The 13,985-nt window shown below is 48.3% G+C and overlaps 3 protein-coding genes across 4 annotated transcripts in view; 2 read left to right on the forward strand and 1 right to left on the reverse strand.

Annotated features, from left to right (window-relative positions):
- LOC104410600 (centrin-2-like) overlaps window positions 1-3,315 on the forward strand; it is a gene marked incomplete at its 5' end in the record, with an annotated part of 3,656 nt that extends 341 nt beyond the window's left edge. The window contains 3 exons of the mRNA XM_010020825.1: window positions 1,836-1,964; window positions 2,544-2,681; window positions 3,226-3,315. Coding sequence (XP_010019127.1) covers window positions 1,836-1,964; window positions 2,544-2,681; window positions 3,226-3,315 — 357 coding nt within the window. The remainder of the gene's footprint in view (window positions 1-1,835; window positions 1,965-2,543; window positions 2,682-3,225) is intronic.
- A 2,020-nt stretch (window positions 3,316-5,335) lies between these two features.
- LOC104410597 (ES1 protein homolog, mitochondrial-like) lies at window positions 5,336-8,492 on the reverse strand. 2 transcript variants are annotated; one of them, XM_010020822.1, is made up of 4 exons: window positions 8,351-8,492; window positions 7,014-7,185; window positions 6,371-6,572; window positions 5,336-5,539 (listed from the first exon to the last, which is right to left on the reverse strand). In XM_010020822.1, the coding sequence occupies exons 1-4, from the start codon at window positions 8,456-8,458 to the stop codon at window positions 5,347-5,349; spliced, it is 675 nt and encodes a 224-aa protein (XP_010019124.1). In that variant the 5' UTR covers window positions 8,459-8,492; the 3' UTR covers window positions 5,336-5,346. The 2 variants fall into 2 exon arrangements, with proteins under 2 accessions (XP_010019124.1, XP_010019125.1); XM_010020823.1 differs by having other exon boundaries at window positions 5,347-5,539; window positions 7,014-7,181; window positions 8,347-8,458.
- A 3,090-nt stretch (window positions 8,493-11,582) lies between these two features.
- Window positions 11,583-13,985, forward strand: part of LOC104410601 — a 7,690-nt gene continuing 5,287 nt past the window's right edge. The window contains exons 1-3 of the mRNA XM_010020826.1: window positions 11,583-11,643; window positions 12,515-12,628; window positions 13,281-13,985. The exon at window positions 13,281-13,985 is cut by the window's right edge and continues 972 nt beyond it. Of these exons, the coding sequence (XP_010019128.1) occupies window positions 11,583-11,643; window positions 12,515-12,628; window positions 13,281-13,985 (880 nt within the window). The remainder of the gene's footprint in view (window positions 11,644-12,514; window positions 12,629-13,280) is intronic.

A 13,985-nucleotide genomic window follows, 5' to 3' on the forward strand; every position in this document is an offset into this window, starting at 1 on the left:
GGCGCATCCGGCTCTTTCATTCTAGCTCTGTCCTGCTGCTACCACGTGTCTCCAGGGCCGGGCTGGCCAGAGAACATGGATAGTTCTGTATTTCTGTACCGTGTTACTCAAACATCAAAAAGGGGTTGTGCATACTCAAAAGGTGGGGTTTCCCTGCACGTGTGTTGCTGAGGAGTGCATGTTTGTAAACGAGGTTATCTGAGCTATGGAGCACACCAATGGGATTTGATTTCATAGCATCATAGAATAGTTAGGGTTGGAAAGGACCTTAAGATCATCTAGTTCCAAGCCCCCTGCCATGAGCAGGGACACCACACACTAAACTATGTTGCCCAAGGCTCTGTCCAGCCTGGCCTTGAACACCGCCAGGGTTGGAGCATTGACAACTTCCGTGGGCAACACATTCAAGTGCCTCAGCACGCTCACTGTGAAGAACTTCTGCCTTAGATCTAACCTAAACTTCCCCTGTTTAAGTTTAAACCCATTCCCCCTTGTCCTACCACTCCAGTCCCTAATGAAGAGTCCCTCCCCAGCATCCTGGTAGGCCCCCTTCAGATATTGGAAGGCTGCTATGAGGTCTCCCCGCAGCCTTCTCTTCTCCAGGCTGAACAGCCCCAACTTTCTCAGCCTGTCTTCATACGGGAGGTGCTCCAGCCCTCTTATCATCCTCGTGGCCCTCCTCTGGACTTGCTCCAACAGCTCCATGTCCTTTTTATGTTGAGGACACCAGAACTGGACACAATACTCCAAGTGAGGTCTCACAAGAGCAGAGTAGAGGGGCAGGATCACCTCCTTTGACCTACTGCTCAGGCTTCTTTTGATGCAGCCCAGGATACGATAAGATTTCATGCTTTTATTTATTGCAAAACAGTTTCAGTCCCTCCCCACCCCTGTCCTGTTGGAAGAAAAGTAACCAGTAAATCAGGACTTATTTTCTTCCAGAATTGGCCCTTCCTCTTTGTAGCTGGATGTCCATGTACTTAAGACCACAGGGAGGAGAACTGATTCCAGACTTGCCACGTGTCCCTATATCAGAGGAGCTCAAGCTCCTGTAGGTGTGCATGGGGCTGCGAGTGAAGGCATCCTCGGGTGCTCTGCTTGTGGGGCTGGTGTCAAAGGCACACAGAATGTTTGAACCGTGTTTCATTCCCTGGAAAAGGTTTTGGTCACTAGAATAAAAAATCAACTGATTGAAGTTCCCTGAGGTCTCCCAGCTTCAGACCCTCCGTGTTTGTGCCATCAGATCCATTTGTTAGAGTCCAGCAGAGCTGCAGGTGTGATAGAAGCTTCTTTCATGGTGTCACTTGGCTTGAAGTTATTTTGTTGAGACACTTCTGGGTCTCCCATTTGCTACCTTGATTACAACAGGCCCTGAAATAAGCCTTATTGTCGCTATTACTATTCCTCAGTGTCTTGTTTCTCAACACTGGTAGCAATTCTCCTGGCAGGAATGGCATAACATTCCGTTTTCCAGCAGCCTTGGAAATAGCTCTCCACAGCCCTGAGTGACAGTTTGGGATTTTTCCTTCAAACTATGAATGGCAGTGGCGCTCTCTGAGTGCCCATCACAAGAATTTTACAAAGGACTTACCAAAATAGGCTCCTTTTAGACAAAGAAATCCGCATTTTATCAGAGAAAACACTTCTCCAAGGCTCTGTTGCAGTGCTTTGTCCTCCAGAGTCTCACCAATTCTGAGCTGGGGGTGGGAGATGCTTTTTTTCTGGAGACACAGGACTTGTGATACAACATGATCTCGCATAAAGTTCAACCTTCCCCCTTCCTGTGGTTCTGTTTAGAGTTTTCTATGATTTATAATTGGTTTTTGTCCTTGCAGGTGGCCATGAGAGCACTTGGGTATGAACCTAGAAGAGAAGAGATCAAGAAAATGGTATCAGATATCGATAAGGAAGGAACAGGAAAGATCAGCTTCAGTGGCTTCTTCAGAGTGATAACACAGAAAATGGTACGTGACTTTGAAAAGCACTTCTGAAAGTGGCTGAGCACTTTCCTCTGGTTTTAGTGGGAGATGAAAGCACTATTTAACCTTAACAACAGCATAGCCAAAAATTAGAATTGCAAGACAGTTTCCCTGTCTCGTTTTTCCGGGCAAGGTTGAAATGATGGTGTCATGAACAAGTTTCTTTACCAGTTGGGTTTTTGTGTGTGTGTGAGAAAAGGGAAAACCCAAAGTCAAGATTTTTATCACAGATTTAAACCAGCTCTGGCCTGCAGAAAGCTGTTGGGGGTATCACCACGTGACAGGGATGGTTGCGTAGCAATGCGCTGTGCTGTCTTTTCTTGAGCTTTAGGGTATATTACAGGTGAAATCTCTGGTTTCAGAAATCTTGAAACATACTGAGTAAAACCAGATATTTAACAATAGAAGGTCCCATTTCTGAAATCCCAGAGACATCTGGCTTGGTTAAATTTGCTCTTCAGAGAGCTTCTTAGTCTAATGCTTGTCTTAATAACTTAATATCAAGTGTTACCTACCACATAACCGCTACTTTTTTCCCCTTAAACTTATTCTTCCTTCTTTAAGGTTGAAAAAGATTCCAAAGAGGAGATTCTCAAAGTCTTCAAACTCTTTGATGACGATGAAACTGGCAAAATCTCTTTCAAAAACCTCAAACGTGTCTCCAGAGAACTGGGCGAGAATCTCACGGATGAGGAGCTGCAGGTTTGTTTGAGTGGGAATTACCTTGGTGGGGGAAGGAAGCCCAGGGTCAGCTTGAGGCAGAGGCAGCAGCCACTGGGGTTTAGCTGCTGTCCTTTAGTGGAATTGTTAGGAAAATCTGCCTGTCCTGGCAGAAATGGAAGAGCCCCCATCAGGCAGGGATTGAAGATCTTCCCAGGGGCTGGAGCAGCTCTGCTCTGGAGCCACGCTGAGAGAGCGGGGCTGGGGCAGCTGCAGAAGAGAAGGCTCCTGAAGGGGAGACCTTAGAGCAGCTCCAGTGCCTAAAGGGGCTCCAGGAAACCTGGAGAGGGGCTTTGGACAAGGGATGGAGGGACAGGACAAGGGGAATGGCTTTAACCTGCCAGAGAGGAGACTGAGATGAGCTCTTAGGAAGAAATAACCATTTTGTGGCATAGCAGGTCTGACGTTGATCTAACATTGTCCCTTCCAATGCAATGTACTAAAAAGTGGTTCTAATTCTGAATTAATGTGATAATTCTAATTCAGTCTAATTTGCCTCTGATTCCTGAACACAACTGTCTTCCAGGAAATGATCGATGTAGCGGACAGAGACAGGGATGGGCAAGTGAACGAGCAGGAATTCCTGAGCATCATGAACAAGACCAGCCTTTACTGAAAGTTTCACTTCTGTTTTGCACATGTGTGTAAACGTTTAATAGGTGCCTCACTTTTTTGCACCCTTTTATTTCTTTTGAGACAGCAGAAAATACAGGTTAGTGTTCTTCTTGAAGTGAATGATCTTACACTGGTATTTGTGAGCAGTTTGCAAACCTGTTTACATGTAACAATGTGGCTGCTTCTTAGTGCTCATAGGACCTTTACACTCTGTGTATAAATCACATTTGTCAGTGCCAGTGTTCAGACCTTTCTCTGACCAAAACCCATGTGTCAAACGACTATGGTTTGGCAAAGAGAGGACTCAAAACTTGATAGTGCAAAGCTATTATTCAGCAGTTGATGGGTTTAATTCAATGCCTTGATTTGGGCCCAGCTGCAGTGAACTGTTTATATGACATATTTGCAGGGATCAGCTCTTTATACTCTGTTTTACAGTAATTATCCTCTCCCCCCTTTTTAGTATGTTCTTTAAATATAAATAAGTAAATAGACTGCTGCAGCTTACTGTACTGCTGCTCAGTACCCACCTTTAGAGAAATCTCCTTGCAAAAGGAAAGTGGCCAGCGCTGCTGCTGCAAGCTCTGGATGTTTTCAGGAATCCTCAGTGGCTTCAAATATGAGATTGTATTTAAAATGAAGTGTCTTATTTTAAGCCATCAGAGTTGTGGAAGGAAGCACCCAAATGGCACCACAGGCCCTCTCATCTGCTGACAGAGGAACAGTTGACTCTTTGCTTGCCCTCATTTTCCCTCATGAACCCCCACACAGCTTCATTGCTTCTTTCATAGAATCCCAGACTGGGTCGAAGGGACCTTAAATCTCCTCCAGTTCCAACCTAGCTTCATTACTTCTTTCATAGAATCCCAAACTGGGTCGAAGGGACCTTAAAGCTCATCCAGTTCCAACCCCTGCCCCGGGCAGGGACACCTTCCACTAGAGCAGGTTGCTCCAAGCCCCTGTGTCCAACCTGGCCTTGAACACTGCCAGGGATGGGGCAGCCACAGCTCCTCTGGGCACCCTGTGCCAGCACCTCAGCACCCTCACAGGGAAGAGCTTCTGCCTAATACCTAACTACCTTTACATGTCTCTGGGCTCTGGAGAAGAAAACCTGGCCAGGATTGAGAACCTCTGGCCACAGTGAGCTTTTAGGAGGTGAAGTTGTCCCGAAACTCTCACCCACTTTCCTACCCTGATTGTGAATTTCCTCTGTCACATTTTCATGAGCACACCAGGATAACATTAACCTACAAAGGTTGGACCAGGTGGCCCTTGAGGTCTCTACCAACCCAGGATTCCATGATTTTGCTAACACAAGAGAAGAATTTTACCTCTTCCCCTCTGACCTGGATGCTAACATTGGTTTGATTCTGCTTTCACCAATATTACGTTCATGCCCAAGTCTGGGTTCTAAAAAATCCCAGCAAAAAAAGTGGGGTTTTCCTGCTGGTGACTTCCTCCTGTATCATTTTCCCACTCATTGGTCAACCAGTAGCACATAGAGCATGTCCTAATCCTGAGTAAAAGGCAAAAATGAAGCAGAATTCAGTCTGTGTAAAGTGTCAGCTTTTATTCAGTAGCACAACCACATTCCTGCCTTTTGCTACTAATTCATCTGTGAGGTGCAGGTGTGGGGGAGCCTTGCAGTGCTGGCAAAGATGGATGTGTGAGGAGTCTCAGACAGGGACTATTGCTGTTGACACATCCTCAGCCACTCCAAACCAAGTTGGTGGCTGTATTTGAGCCCCATGGAGGCCTGGCTTCTGCACAGCAGCTCCATGTGTGCCCACACTCCAGTTCCTGCCAGTTTGCTGTCACTAAGGGCTCTGTCCTTGGCAGAACACGACAGTACTTATATTCCTCTGGAGTTCTGCCTCCTCAGCAGCACCAGTGCTCCAGTGGGGGGTTGGGGGGAAGAACTCTGTTTGAGCAGCAGTTTGCCTGCTGAGATGTGGATGTGAAAGGGGAAGAACGTTATCCGAGGCTCCGTGCCTGCCCTCCAGAGGAGATGGGTTCTGTGGCTTTGTGGCATTCAGGCAAGTCTGACCACTTCTTTGACCATTTTTCCAATGCCATCGTAGATGTCATGGATGGGGGCGTTGCACATGAAGGCGCTGGTGGTCACCAGCTTGTTCTTCACATCCACATGAATTTCGGTGACGTGTTTGTTCACATGCTTACAACCAAGTTCCTTCATGGTCTCTGCAGTCTTGGCGTAAGGCCATCTACAAGAAGAAAAGAGAATGAACCCTGGGTGGGAAGTTGTCATTACACAGAGTGACTGATGAAGGCCCAGAGTGAAAAGTCTGATGATTACAGGGAGATGGATGGTCCCTACAGAAAGCCAGCTCAATAGGATCCAAATGTTTTCCTGTCAGAGGAGTTTCTCTAGGACTATAGAACCAGGAAAACCTCCACATTACAGTGACATAACAAAACGATTCTCCCACGTACTTGAAAGGTTTCAACTTCTAACTGTTAAGTCTTCCCAAGGGCCCTGGTTACTAAATGCTTCACTCCAGAGGCAGCAGCTATGGCAGTTTGTCTTTGAAGTGGCATCTGTCGAAGTAAGAGCGTAACTGAAGGGTGGATTTTGCCATGTGTCGGAGGGAAACAAGCTCCCTCCTGTCACTTCTCTTTGTTCCACTGATCCCTCTGGTATCCTCCCTCCCTACTCTTAGTAAAGGGGAGGACAGATTTCTCCTGTCCAGAAATCTAACGTTGTCCTGACTCAGACTCTCATTTATGCCTTTATGATTCTTGCAGTCTCTTGTACCCTACATGCTAAAACAGCCCCATTGCAGAAAACTGTACAAATAAAATCAGATTTCTAATTTTAACATGAGGAACATGTAAATTACAAAGGGGACACTAAAAGCTCTGAGTATTTAGTTTATCAGCCAGGTTAATGCAGGACATGGATCATTCATTCTCAGAAATAACATTCAGCTATCCAGGCGGGATAGCTGGGACAGGGTGCTACATACACCAGGGGGCATTGCTGATTCCACAACATTCCTGGTAGGATTTCCTCTGGGCACACTGAGGTTACTCACTTCTCACACTCTGTGTCATGACCCACAGTCAGCTCACAGCCTGGGAAGATCTTGGCTGCCAGCACTGGGGAAATGCAGCACAGGCCAATGGGCTTCTTGGCAGCGTGGAATGCCTTCAGGACATCCTCCACTGCTTTGGAGATGACACAGTTCTTGCCTTGGGTAGCCCAAGTACTCAGGTTTTTAGCCACTCCAAAGCCACCTGAGAGAAGAGAAACAGATTAGACTGGAAGATACATACTCCAGGGCAGGATTTTTCCAGGTATGACTTGGTAGGATGCTAAAATGAACTGGGTGCATGGCAGCACTTGCCCAGTGTGATAAAGGAATTAAAACCAGACAAGCTGAATGTTTGTGAGCTGGCTGCCAGGAGATGAGACATCACAGCACCTTCCTTGCTTCCCTCCAGGACTGAAGCAGAGACCAGTGCTCTGAAGGGTGCTGTGTTTCACCCATGAATTCTTTTCTGAATTAGGATGGAACATGCTGACAAGTTCTCACTTGTCTCTTAATCCTTGCTCCAGGCCTAACTGATCCCCACTGAACTGCACGCTCCTGATAAGGAGCTAACATCCTGGGGAAGGAGAGGCTGGTTCTGCATCCGGTGAAAACAAAGCTCAGCAGGTGGCAGGATCTGTCCTACCTGGTATGATGAGGGCATCCAGCCCCTTGACATCCAGCTTGGCTAGGTCCTTGATGTTGCCTCGGGCTATCCTGGCACTTTCAACCAGCACATTGCGCTTCTCCTGAGTGGGCTGCCCTTTCACGTGGTCCACCACGTGCATCTGGTCAATGTCAGGAGCATAAACCTCTGCCTGGGGAATGAGGGGAAAAGCCTGTTACCCTTCAGCCATGTAGCCTAAGTGTGTTAAAGATGGTGGGTAGTGAATGAAAACACTTGAATTACTTCATTAGGAAAGAACTCTACTTTCTGTTCTCCATTCTCTATGCTACTCTATTCTTCATTCCATTCTACTCTATTCTCCATTCCATTCTATTCCTAATTCTCTTCTAGTCTGTCCTCCTATATCCTATCCTTTGCTTTGCTTTGCTTCCTTAGACCAGCATGACCGAAAAAATAAAAGCCAGGGGTTGAACTGATGCCTGAGTTTCCTCCACTAGAGGCCCCTGCTCGTCAAGGGATGAGGCAGGACGCTGCTCCCAGCTGCCAGCGCAGGGAATGGCAGGAGTGAGCCGGCTGTAGCAGCTGGGACAGAAGAGGCAAAATTACACACAGTGAACAAAAGGTCTGGGCAAGTCTCAGCTTTAAGCCGAAGAGAGAATTCACACTTCGGAGGCTTTGGGATTGGGTGCCCTGGCTCCACGTGTACATCACCATGGTGCCTTTGTATTTAACTGAGCAATTCCCATTGCCAGGAAAAGAGCTTGGAGCTGAGGGTAATGTTACAGAGGGCTTCTCCCTCCTCTTCCAGTCTCGCAGTGGCTATTCTCACTAATGGAACATTAGAGTAGCTGCCTGAGGGTCACCTCTTTTACCCCTACTCAAGTTCAACTAAGAAGAACTTGTCTGTTTTCAGTTCTAATCTTCGGGGGGGAGGAGGGGGGGCGTGTCAAAGAGATGAATTTCAAACAGCCCAAACCAGTAGTAATCTTTAATCGGAAGCAGAGGAGGGAGTGCAAGCCAAAAAGAACTGAGAATGCACTTAGGAAAGTTTGTTTTGGACTTTGGAAACACTCCACGCAGGGCTCCAAGCTCTCATACAGCAAAGCTGTGAGCGCAGAGCAGAGCCCAGGGAGTTCTCCACACTGGCTGCAGCTTCCCCTTCACTGTGCTGTTCACTCTGACTCCAGTCACTTACACTTGGCGATACCCCTGGCAGCAATGGGGAGCTCGGGATTTGTCCAGCAAGCTGCAAAGCTCCATAGACACAAGTGGCTTTGGCAAAAGAGAGGGGTTGGGAAGCAGAGCAGGGCGAAAGGAGCCGGAGATGGGGTTAGTGCTGCTGGGGTGCCGCTTACCTGCGCCCCTTCCCGGCTGAGATGCACCAGCACGGCCGAGGACTCGTGGATCTCACTCCCATCGTACACCCCGCAGCCAGCCAGCACCACGGCCACTCGCTTTCCCATGGTCACAGCCAGAGCAGGAGGATTCCCTGGAGAGCCCCGACTCGCTGTGAGTCTGTTCAGCACCCAGAGTCTTTTATAGCCCGATCCCTCCCCCTGGAGCAGGTGGGGCCAGGAGGGCTGGGCTCGGTTTCTTCCTGGCAGGAAGGTTTTATTTCCAGTACCACAGGCAGGGCATGTAAATATTATTTGTTTCCTCAACTGGCTGCTGCTTTGCAGATCTTCTTCCCAGCACGTTGTGTCCAGAGCATCCCCGTCTGACGTGACCCGCGCAACAGAGCAGCAGTGTTTTTCCTTCTCAGCCCTCCATTTTCCGTTCTATTTCAGACCAAACTACCAAAGTCTTTGCACACAGGATGGTACCAAAGTGAGCCCATCCAGAGCGAGTATTCAAGCCAGCGTGTTCCTCTCTGTGCTCTGGTTTTTAAACCCTACACTCAAGCCTCGGCCTTTTAACACGAAGATTTCCCTTTCTGACCTTGAAATGTTCTCATCCTTGTATCCCATCTCTCAAAAGCAGACATTTTGCACTCAGTTGTAGATGTTTCCTGGCCTTTGGGTCCCAATGTTAGACATTAGTAACTTGATTTGTTATCAACAGCACACTATCAACATCTTTCGATGTGACAGGAAAGTGGTACTAGGAATTGGCAGAGCCTTGGCCTCTGTAGGAGCAGATGGCAGCCAGTTTCACAGCGTGTAATGGGGAAAATCACCTCCTCATCCGTGTTCTTCCTTGTGCTTTCTATGCTCTCACCTGAGATGATTATGTACCTCTCTACTTCACCTTTGTGCTGTTGAAATAACTGTGGCTCCCCGAGGCTGTCTTGCCATTCTCAGAGAACAAAAAACTTCATACAACACGCTGAGGAATGTTTTTCAGGGGTTATTTATGAGACATTTTCCTTGGGCCACCATCATATTTGCAGGAAACATGAGGTATATGTATATAATGTATATAGACATGTATATAATGAAGTTATACTTCATTTAGTAGTTATAGCAGGCAAGAGGAAGATCCTCATTGCTAATGCAGATGACTTCATTTATTCCATGCACTTAAAACTAGTGACCTCAGGCACCACGTACTCCTATTTGCTACCTATAGGAGCAGGAACAAACAGCATGTGAGAAAGGACTTGCAGACCAGCTAATCTAACACAGGCTTTGCCTTTCAGTTACTTTTATTACCCAGAACAGGAACTGAACCGTGAGCTCTGTGTGGAAAGCACCCAAAGCCTTTTCACCCCTGTTTGTTATACGTTATCCAAGGAGCTTTAACTGTATTTTAGAAACCTATCATTTCCTCTTGCTTGAAAAAGCATCTGAATCATGCTGCAACTTGAAGATAGTTTCTTCCTCCTTCAGCTGGTTAGGGAGCAGTCCCATTAATGACAGAACAGAGATAGCCAGAGGTGATGGTTTCAACCAACTTCACTTAGCTCTCCCTGTTGCAAACTGACTGAGCAGTTTTCCCCTTACCAGTATGATTCCACTTACCAGGTTAGGTGCAACTGGGCACACCAGGCTGGTTCCAGTGCCTGCTTCCTCATGTAATAAGGTCTACCTCAGTCAACATATTGAACCTAAAAGTCTATCTATCTGCCATAAACATATTCTTCATAACACTTTTCAGCTGAGTTATTCCATTCTGTGTGGGAATGTCAGCACACATTTATTATGGCAAAGACACTGGACTTTAATATTAACACCATGCTTTAACCTGCAGCAATATTCCAGTGAAGATGAGTGTGGAGGAACCTTCTTGCCTCAAAGGTCTCCTGGAAGGGTGAGCACAGTTAAAGATGGCTGTCCTCCAAAGCACTAAGGAAACCAGGGAAGTTGGGGGGGCACTGTAGGGATGCAGCTGTGCAACAGGAACATGCCATCATGCTCCAGTGGGCTGCCTAGAGGAACATCACAGCTTGCTGCTGTAGGGCCTCTGCAGAGTCACCCTTGACCAGCCCAGTCACAGCAGAGGGAAGCTCTTCACACTGTTTACATCTGTCACCTTGTCAAGAGGCTGAGAGTGGAATTTGCTGTAACTGGGGCTGATGGGGACAGGAGCTGGGTCCTGCATGGGGACAGGAGCTGGGTCCTGCATGGGAACAGTCCCCACACTGGCCCATCACTCGCCAACAGAACAATGGGGGAATGTACCCAAGTCCAGGCAAGTGTTGTCCCTCTTTCCCATCAGAGCTCTATCAGCTCCCACAGGACAGTTCTCTGCCTAATTCCCACTGGATCCTGAGGCCACTGTACATTGCTTTCCGCAGCCTCTCGTCCACTGGTAAACACCTCTGCCCTGATCCCATATTCTCCATGGGAAGCAGTAGGAAGCAGTGAATAGGTCCATCATGTAGCCTTTGGGATACAGCAGCGACCACGGCAGTGCCTGGTACTCACTTGTTGCCTGCATGGTTCTGTAAAGCCAGGAAGGCTCCTCTGGGTTCAGCCTCACACCAGCGGTCTCGAGACTGCACGTCTGCATGTTCGCCTCACTCAGGGGAACCATTAGGGGCAGTTCCCCATGAGGGTGTGCAGAGAGGCTGGATCAGATGGATGTGCAGTGACACACGGACAGGAGTCACCTCTAAGGGAACGGCGCTGCCTCTGCCTGTGCCCGGCACAGGACGGTGCTGCCAGGCATTCAGAGCTGTGACAGGGACAAACAGCAGAACCACGGCCAGTGTGAGGAGAAATAACCGGTCTCCAGGGAGCTCCTGGGCTTGCAAAAGGCTTGTTTGCTCCAGCGAGATGGAGCCTTTAAAAAACCCTTCAATTTAACCACTGCAATTTCCTCGCTGGCAGCAGCAGAAAGGCAGTGACAGGAATAAAGCCTCGGCCTTAGTTTTTAAGTGTCTTTTTTAACAAGGGTTAATCAACAGTAAAATTAAGAGGCCCCCGGAGGGAGCTACCAGCAGCCCCGGCTGACTCACAGCGCGAATTTATTGCGGCACGGAACTCATCTGCATTTCCTCCCGCAGGCGGAAAGGGAGCGAACAGGAGATGTTTGCAGGGAAAGGGGTGGAGAGCGGGGAGGAACGCGGGCCAGAGGAGCTGCTTTGGTTATAAAGAGCTAGGGAGGCAGGAGAGCAGCACTTCAGCCGCTGCCGGGTCCGCAGCGATGGCAGACAGGAAACCTGAGTCACTGCATTCCTCCATAGGGCTCTTGGGCATTTCCGCAGGTAGGGATGGAGTCTTCTTGGCATGGGAGGATGGGGTTGGGATTGGCTTGCCTGGACAACCCCTTTCCAAAGGGGGCTAAAGAGCCTGTTTAGTCAGAATCTTCTCTGTCTCGGTAATAGCTTTTAGATCCGGAGATCCCGGTGCCTGTGTCAGCAGCCAACAAAATATTTGTCTTGGCTTCCAAGCGCTGGCCTGAACCTTTGGGCTTGATCCATCCTGGGTGGGAAGCAAATCAAAACTTTGTGGTAGTCATTTTCATAAATGCTCTTGATTTGGAGGCACTTTCCTCTCTTTTCCTTTTCTAGCTGTTTTCTCTGCAGCCGTTTTCATACAGTCAGAGAACCCCAGCCTGGTTTGGGTTGAAGGGACTTTAAAGCTCACCCAATTCCAGCCCCCTGCCATGGACAGGAACACCTTCCACTAGAGTAGGTTGCTCCAAGCCCCGTCCAACCTATTCTGTGTTCACTCCGTTTCATTTGCTCCTTATTTGTTTCATCTCTCTGGATGCAGCCCCGTCTTGTTTGGGGCTAGTTTTCTGTCAGCACCAGGTTTATGTGACCATCTGTAGCGTGTCCGTGTGCCTCCCTGCCTGTTGTGTGACTCTGAGCTGAGTTTTACCTCTTCTGACAACGGGGGAGCCCTTTCAAACAGGATTAAGCTCAAGTTTCTTAAAGCTGAGCACTCAGAAAGAAGTGGGACCTTGGACACAAATCGAGTTTACAACACACCCTTCCAGCTCCCCTTAGGTTTCACTGTGTGCAGATCTTGTACTGTTTGTTCCTCTTTCCTGCTCTTGCCACTGAATCTCTCCTGGTTTTGGGGCCAAGTTTACAAGCTTTTCTTCTTTCTCCCCTCCCTTGTCACTCACAGGAGCGCTCTTACTGGCGGTGCATTTCTACAGCTTGCCCCGAGCAGCCCCTCTGATCCCCAGCACGGCTCTGGGCGTCCTTCTGTTGGTCTTATCATCTCTCTTGGCATACGCAGGTAAGACTCGGAGGGGTGCACAGCGTCAAGGCCTCCCCCTGCTATAGCTTTGCATGTACTTGGTGTGCTTTCCAGCAGGGTTGTACCCACCACGGCAGCCTTGTCACAACCCTGGTTCATTCTGCTGGAGGAGTGTGTCAGCACAGCAGATTTTTCTTCTACAGACAAGCAAAGAAATTCGTGTTAGTTCTGACCAAATGCTTTACCAGCATCTCCAAGAGTTTTAACAGACTGAATACATGATTTCTCTAAAAACAGTTCCCAGGATTTCAGGCTTCCATGGATTGAACTGGCAAATGTGAAAATGCCAAAAGAACTACTTATGTGAGAGAAAAAGTCACTGGCTATAACGAAGTCCACACTTCAGAATGAATGCTGAGTTGTTTCGCTGTGTTAACTTGGAGTGATGAGCTCCCCTCAGGCATTCTGATGGACACGAAGTGTTGTGCTGATAAGTCTTTACAGTCATGTCTACACAGTGTAATGGGACATGGGGCAGACCTACCCAAACTCATTATAGCTCTGTCTAGCATCATGCAGGACCTGTGCAGCTCCATGCTAGCATAGTAATCATGCTTCCGACACTATGTGCCTATAGCATAACCTCCTGTCTCGAAATCACAGTCTGTCTCCATTATCATTTGTTTCACAGGCATTTGGAGAAGCCTGAGAAATGCCTCCGTGCTCCTGTCCCTCTGCCTGACCATCTCAGTGTTCTGGTGTGGCTATGGAGTGGTCTTCCTCCTGGAAGGGCAAGGAGTTTTGAAGGACACTGGTGATTTCCGCAATGCCATGGTGCCTGGCCTGATCACCTTTGCTTTGGCACTCCTCATTATCGCAGTGGTGGGCTTCCTGTGCAGAGAGGTCATCCTAGCTATGATTGCTTCTGCTGTCTCACTTGCCAGTGCTCATGAAGTTGCCATGCATTATAGCCCAGCTTTCGGTTCCTCTGCTGTGGCTTGCAATTATATGGTTGTCTGCTTGGTTGGTGGCTATTTTGCTCTGGGCAGGATTCTCTATTTCCTAACCAAAGAGAAAATTGCCCTCCCCGGCACAGATTTGGCCAAGAAAAAGAGCCATGAACAGATCCAACCCTCCAGTGGCAGCGTAAACCCCTTTGCAGTCACGGGTCTCATCCTGAACATGCTCTCTGCCAGTGTCTTTGGCTGCAGGCTCCTGGGTGTCACTGGCAAACTCTTTATTGGTCAAGTGCCTTGGCTGTGGGCAGCTGGGAGCTACCAGATTGGCATCTGCATCTTATCATACCGTGCCATGGATGTGCTCATGGCTACAGTCTTTGGTTTCACTTCCATCTTGAAACTGGCTGAAGGCTATTGCCTTCTGCACCCAACCTGGC

The sequence above is a fragment of the Nestor notabilis genome, unplaced genomic scaffold (genome assembly GCF_000696875.1).
Source record: "Nestor notabilis isolate BGI_N333 unplaced genomic scaffold, ASM69687v1 scaffold2478, whole genome shotgun sequence".
Classification (NCBI taxonomy): domain Eukaryota; kingdom Metazoa; phylum Chordata; class Aves; order Psittaciformes; family Psittacidae; genus Nestor; species Nestor notabilis.

Coding starts and splice junctions, on each gene's coding strand:
- LOC104410597 (XM_010020822.1), bottom strand. CDS start 8,458: ATGGGAAAGCGAGTGGCCGTGGTGCTGGCTGGCTGCGGGGTGTACGAT. Junction 6,573..7,013: donor GGATGCCCTCATCATACCAG/GTAGGACAGATC, acceptor CTCTTCTCTCAG/GTGGCTTTGGAGTGGCTAAA. Junction 5,540..6,370: donor CATGACACAGAGTGTGAGAA/GTGAGTAACCTC, acceptor TTCTTCTTGTAG/ATGGCCTTACGCCAAGACTG.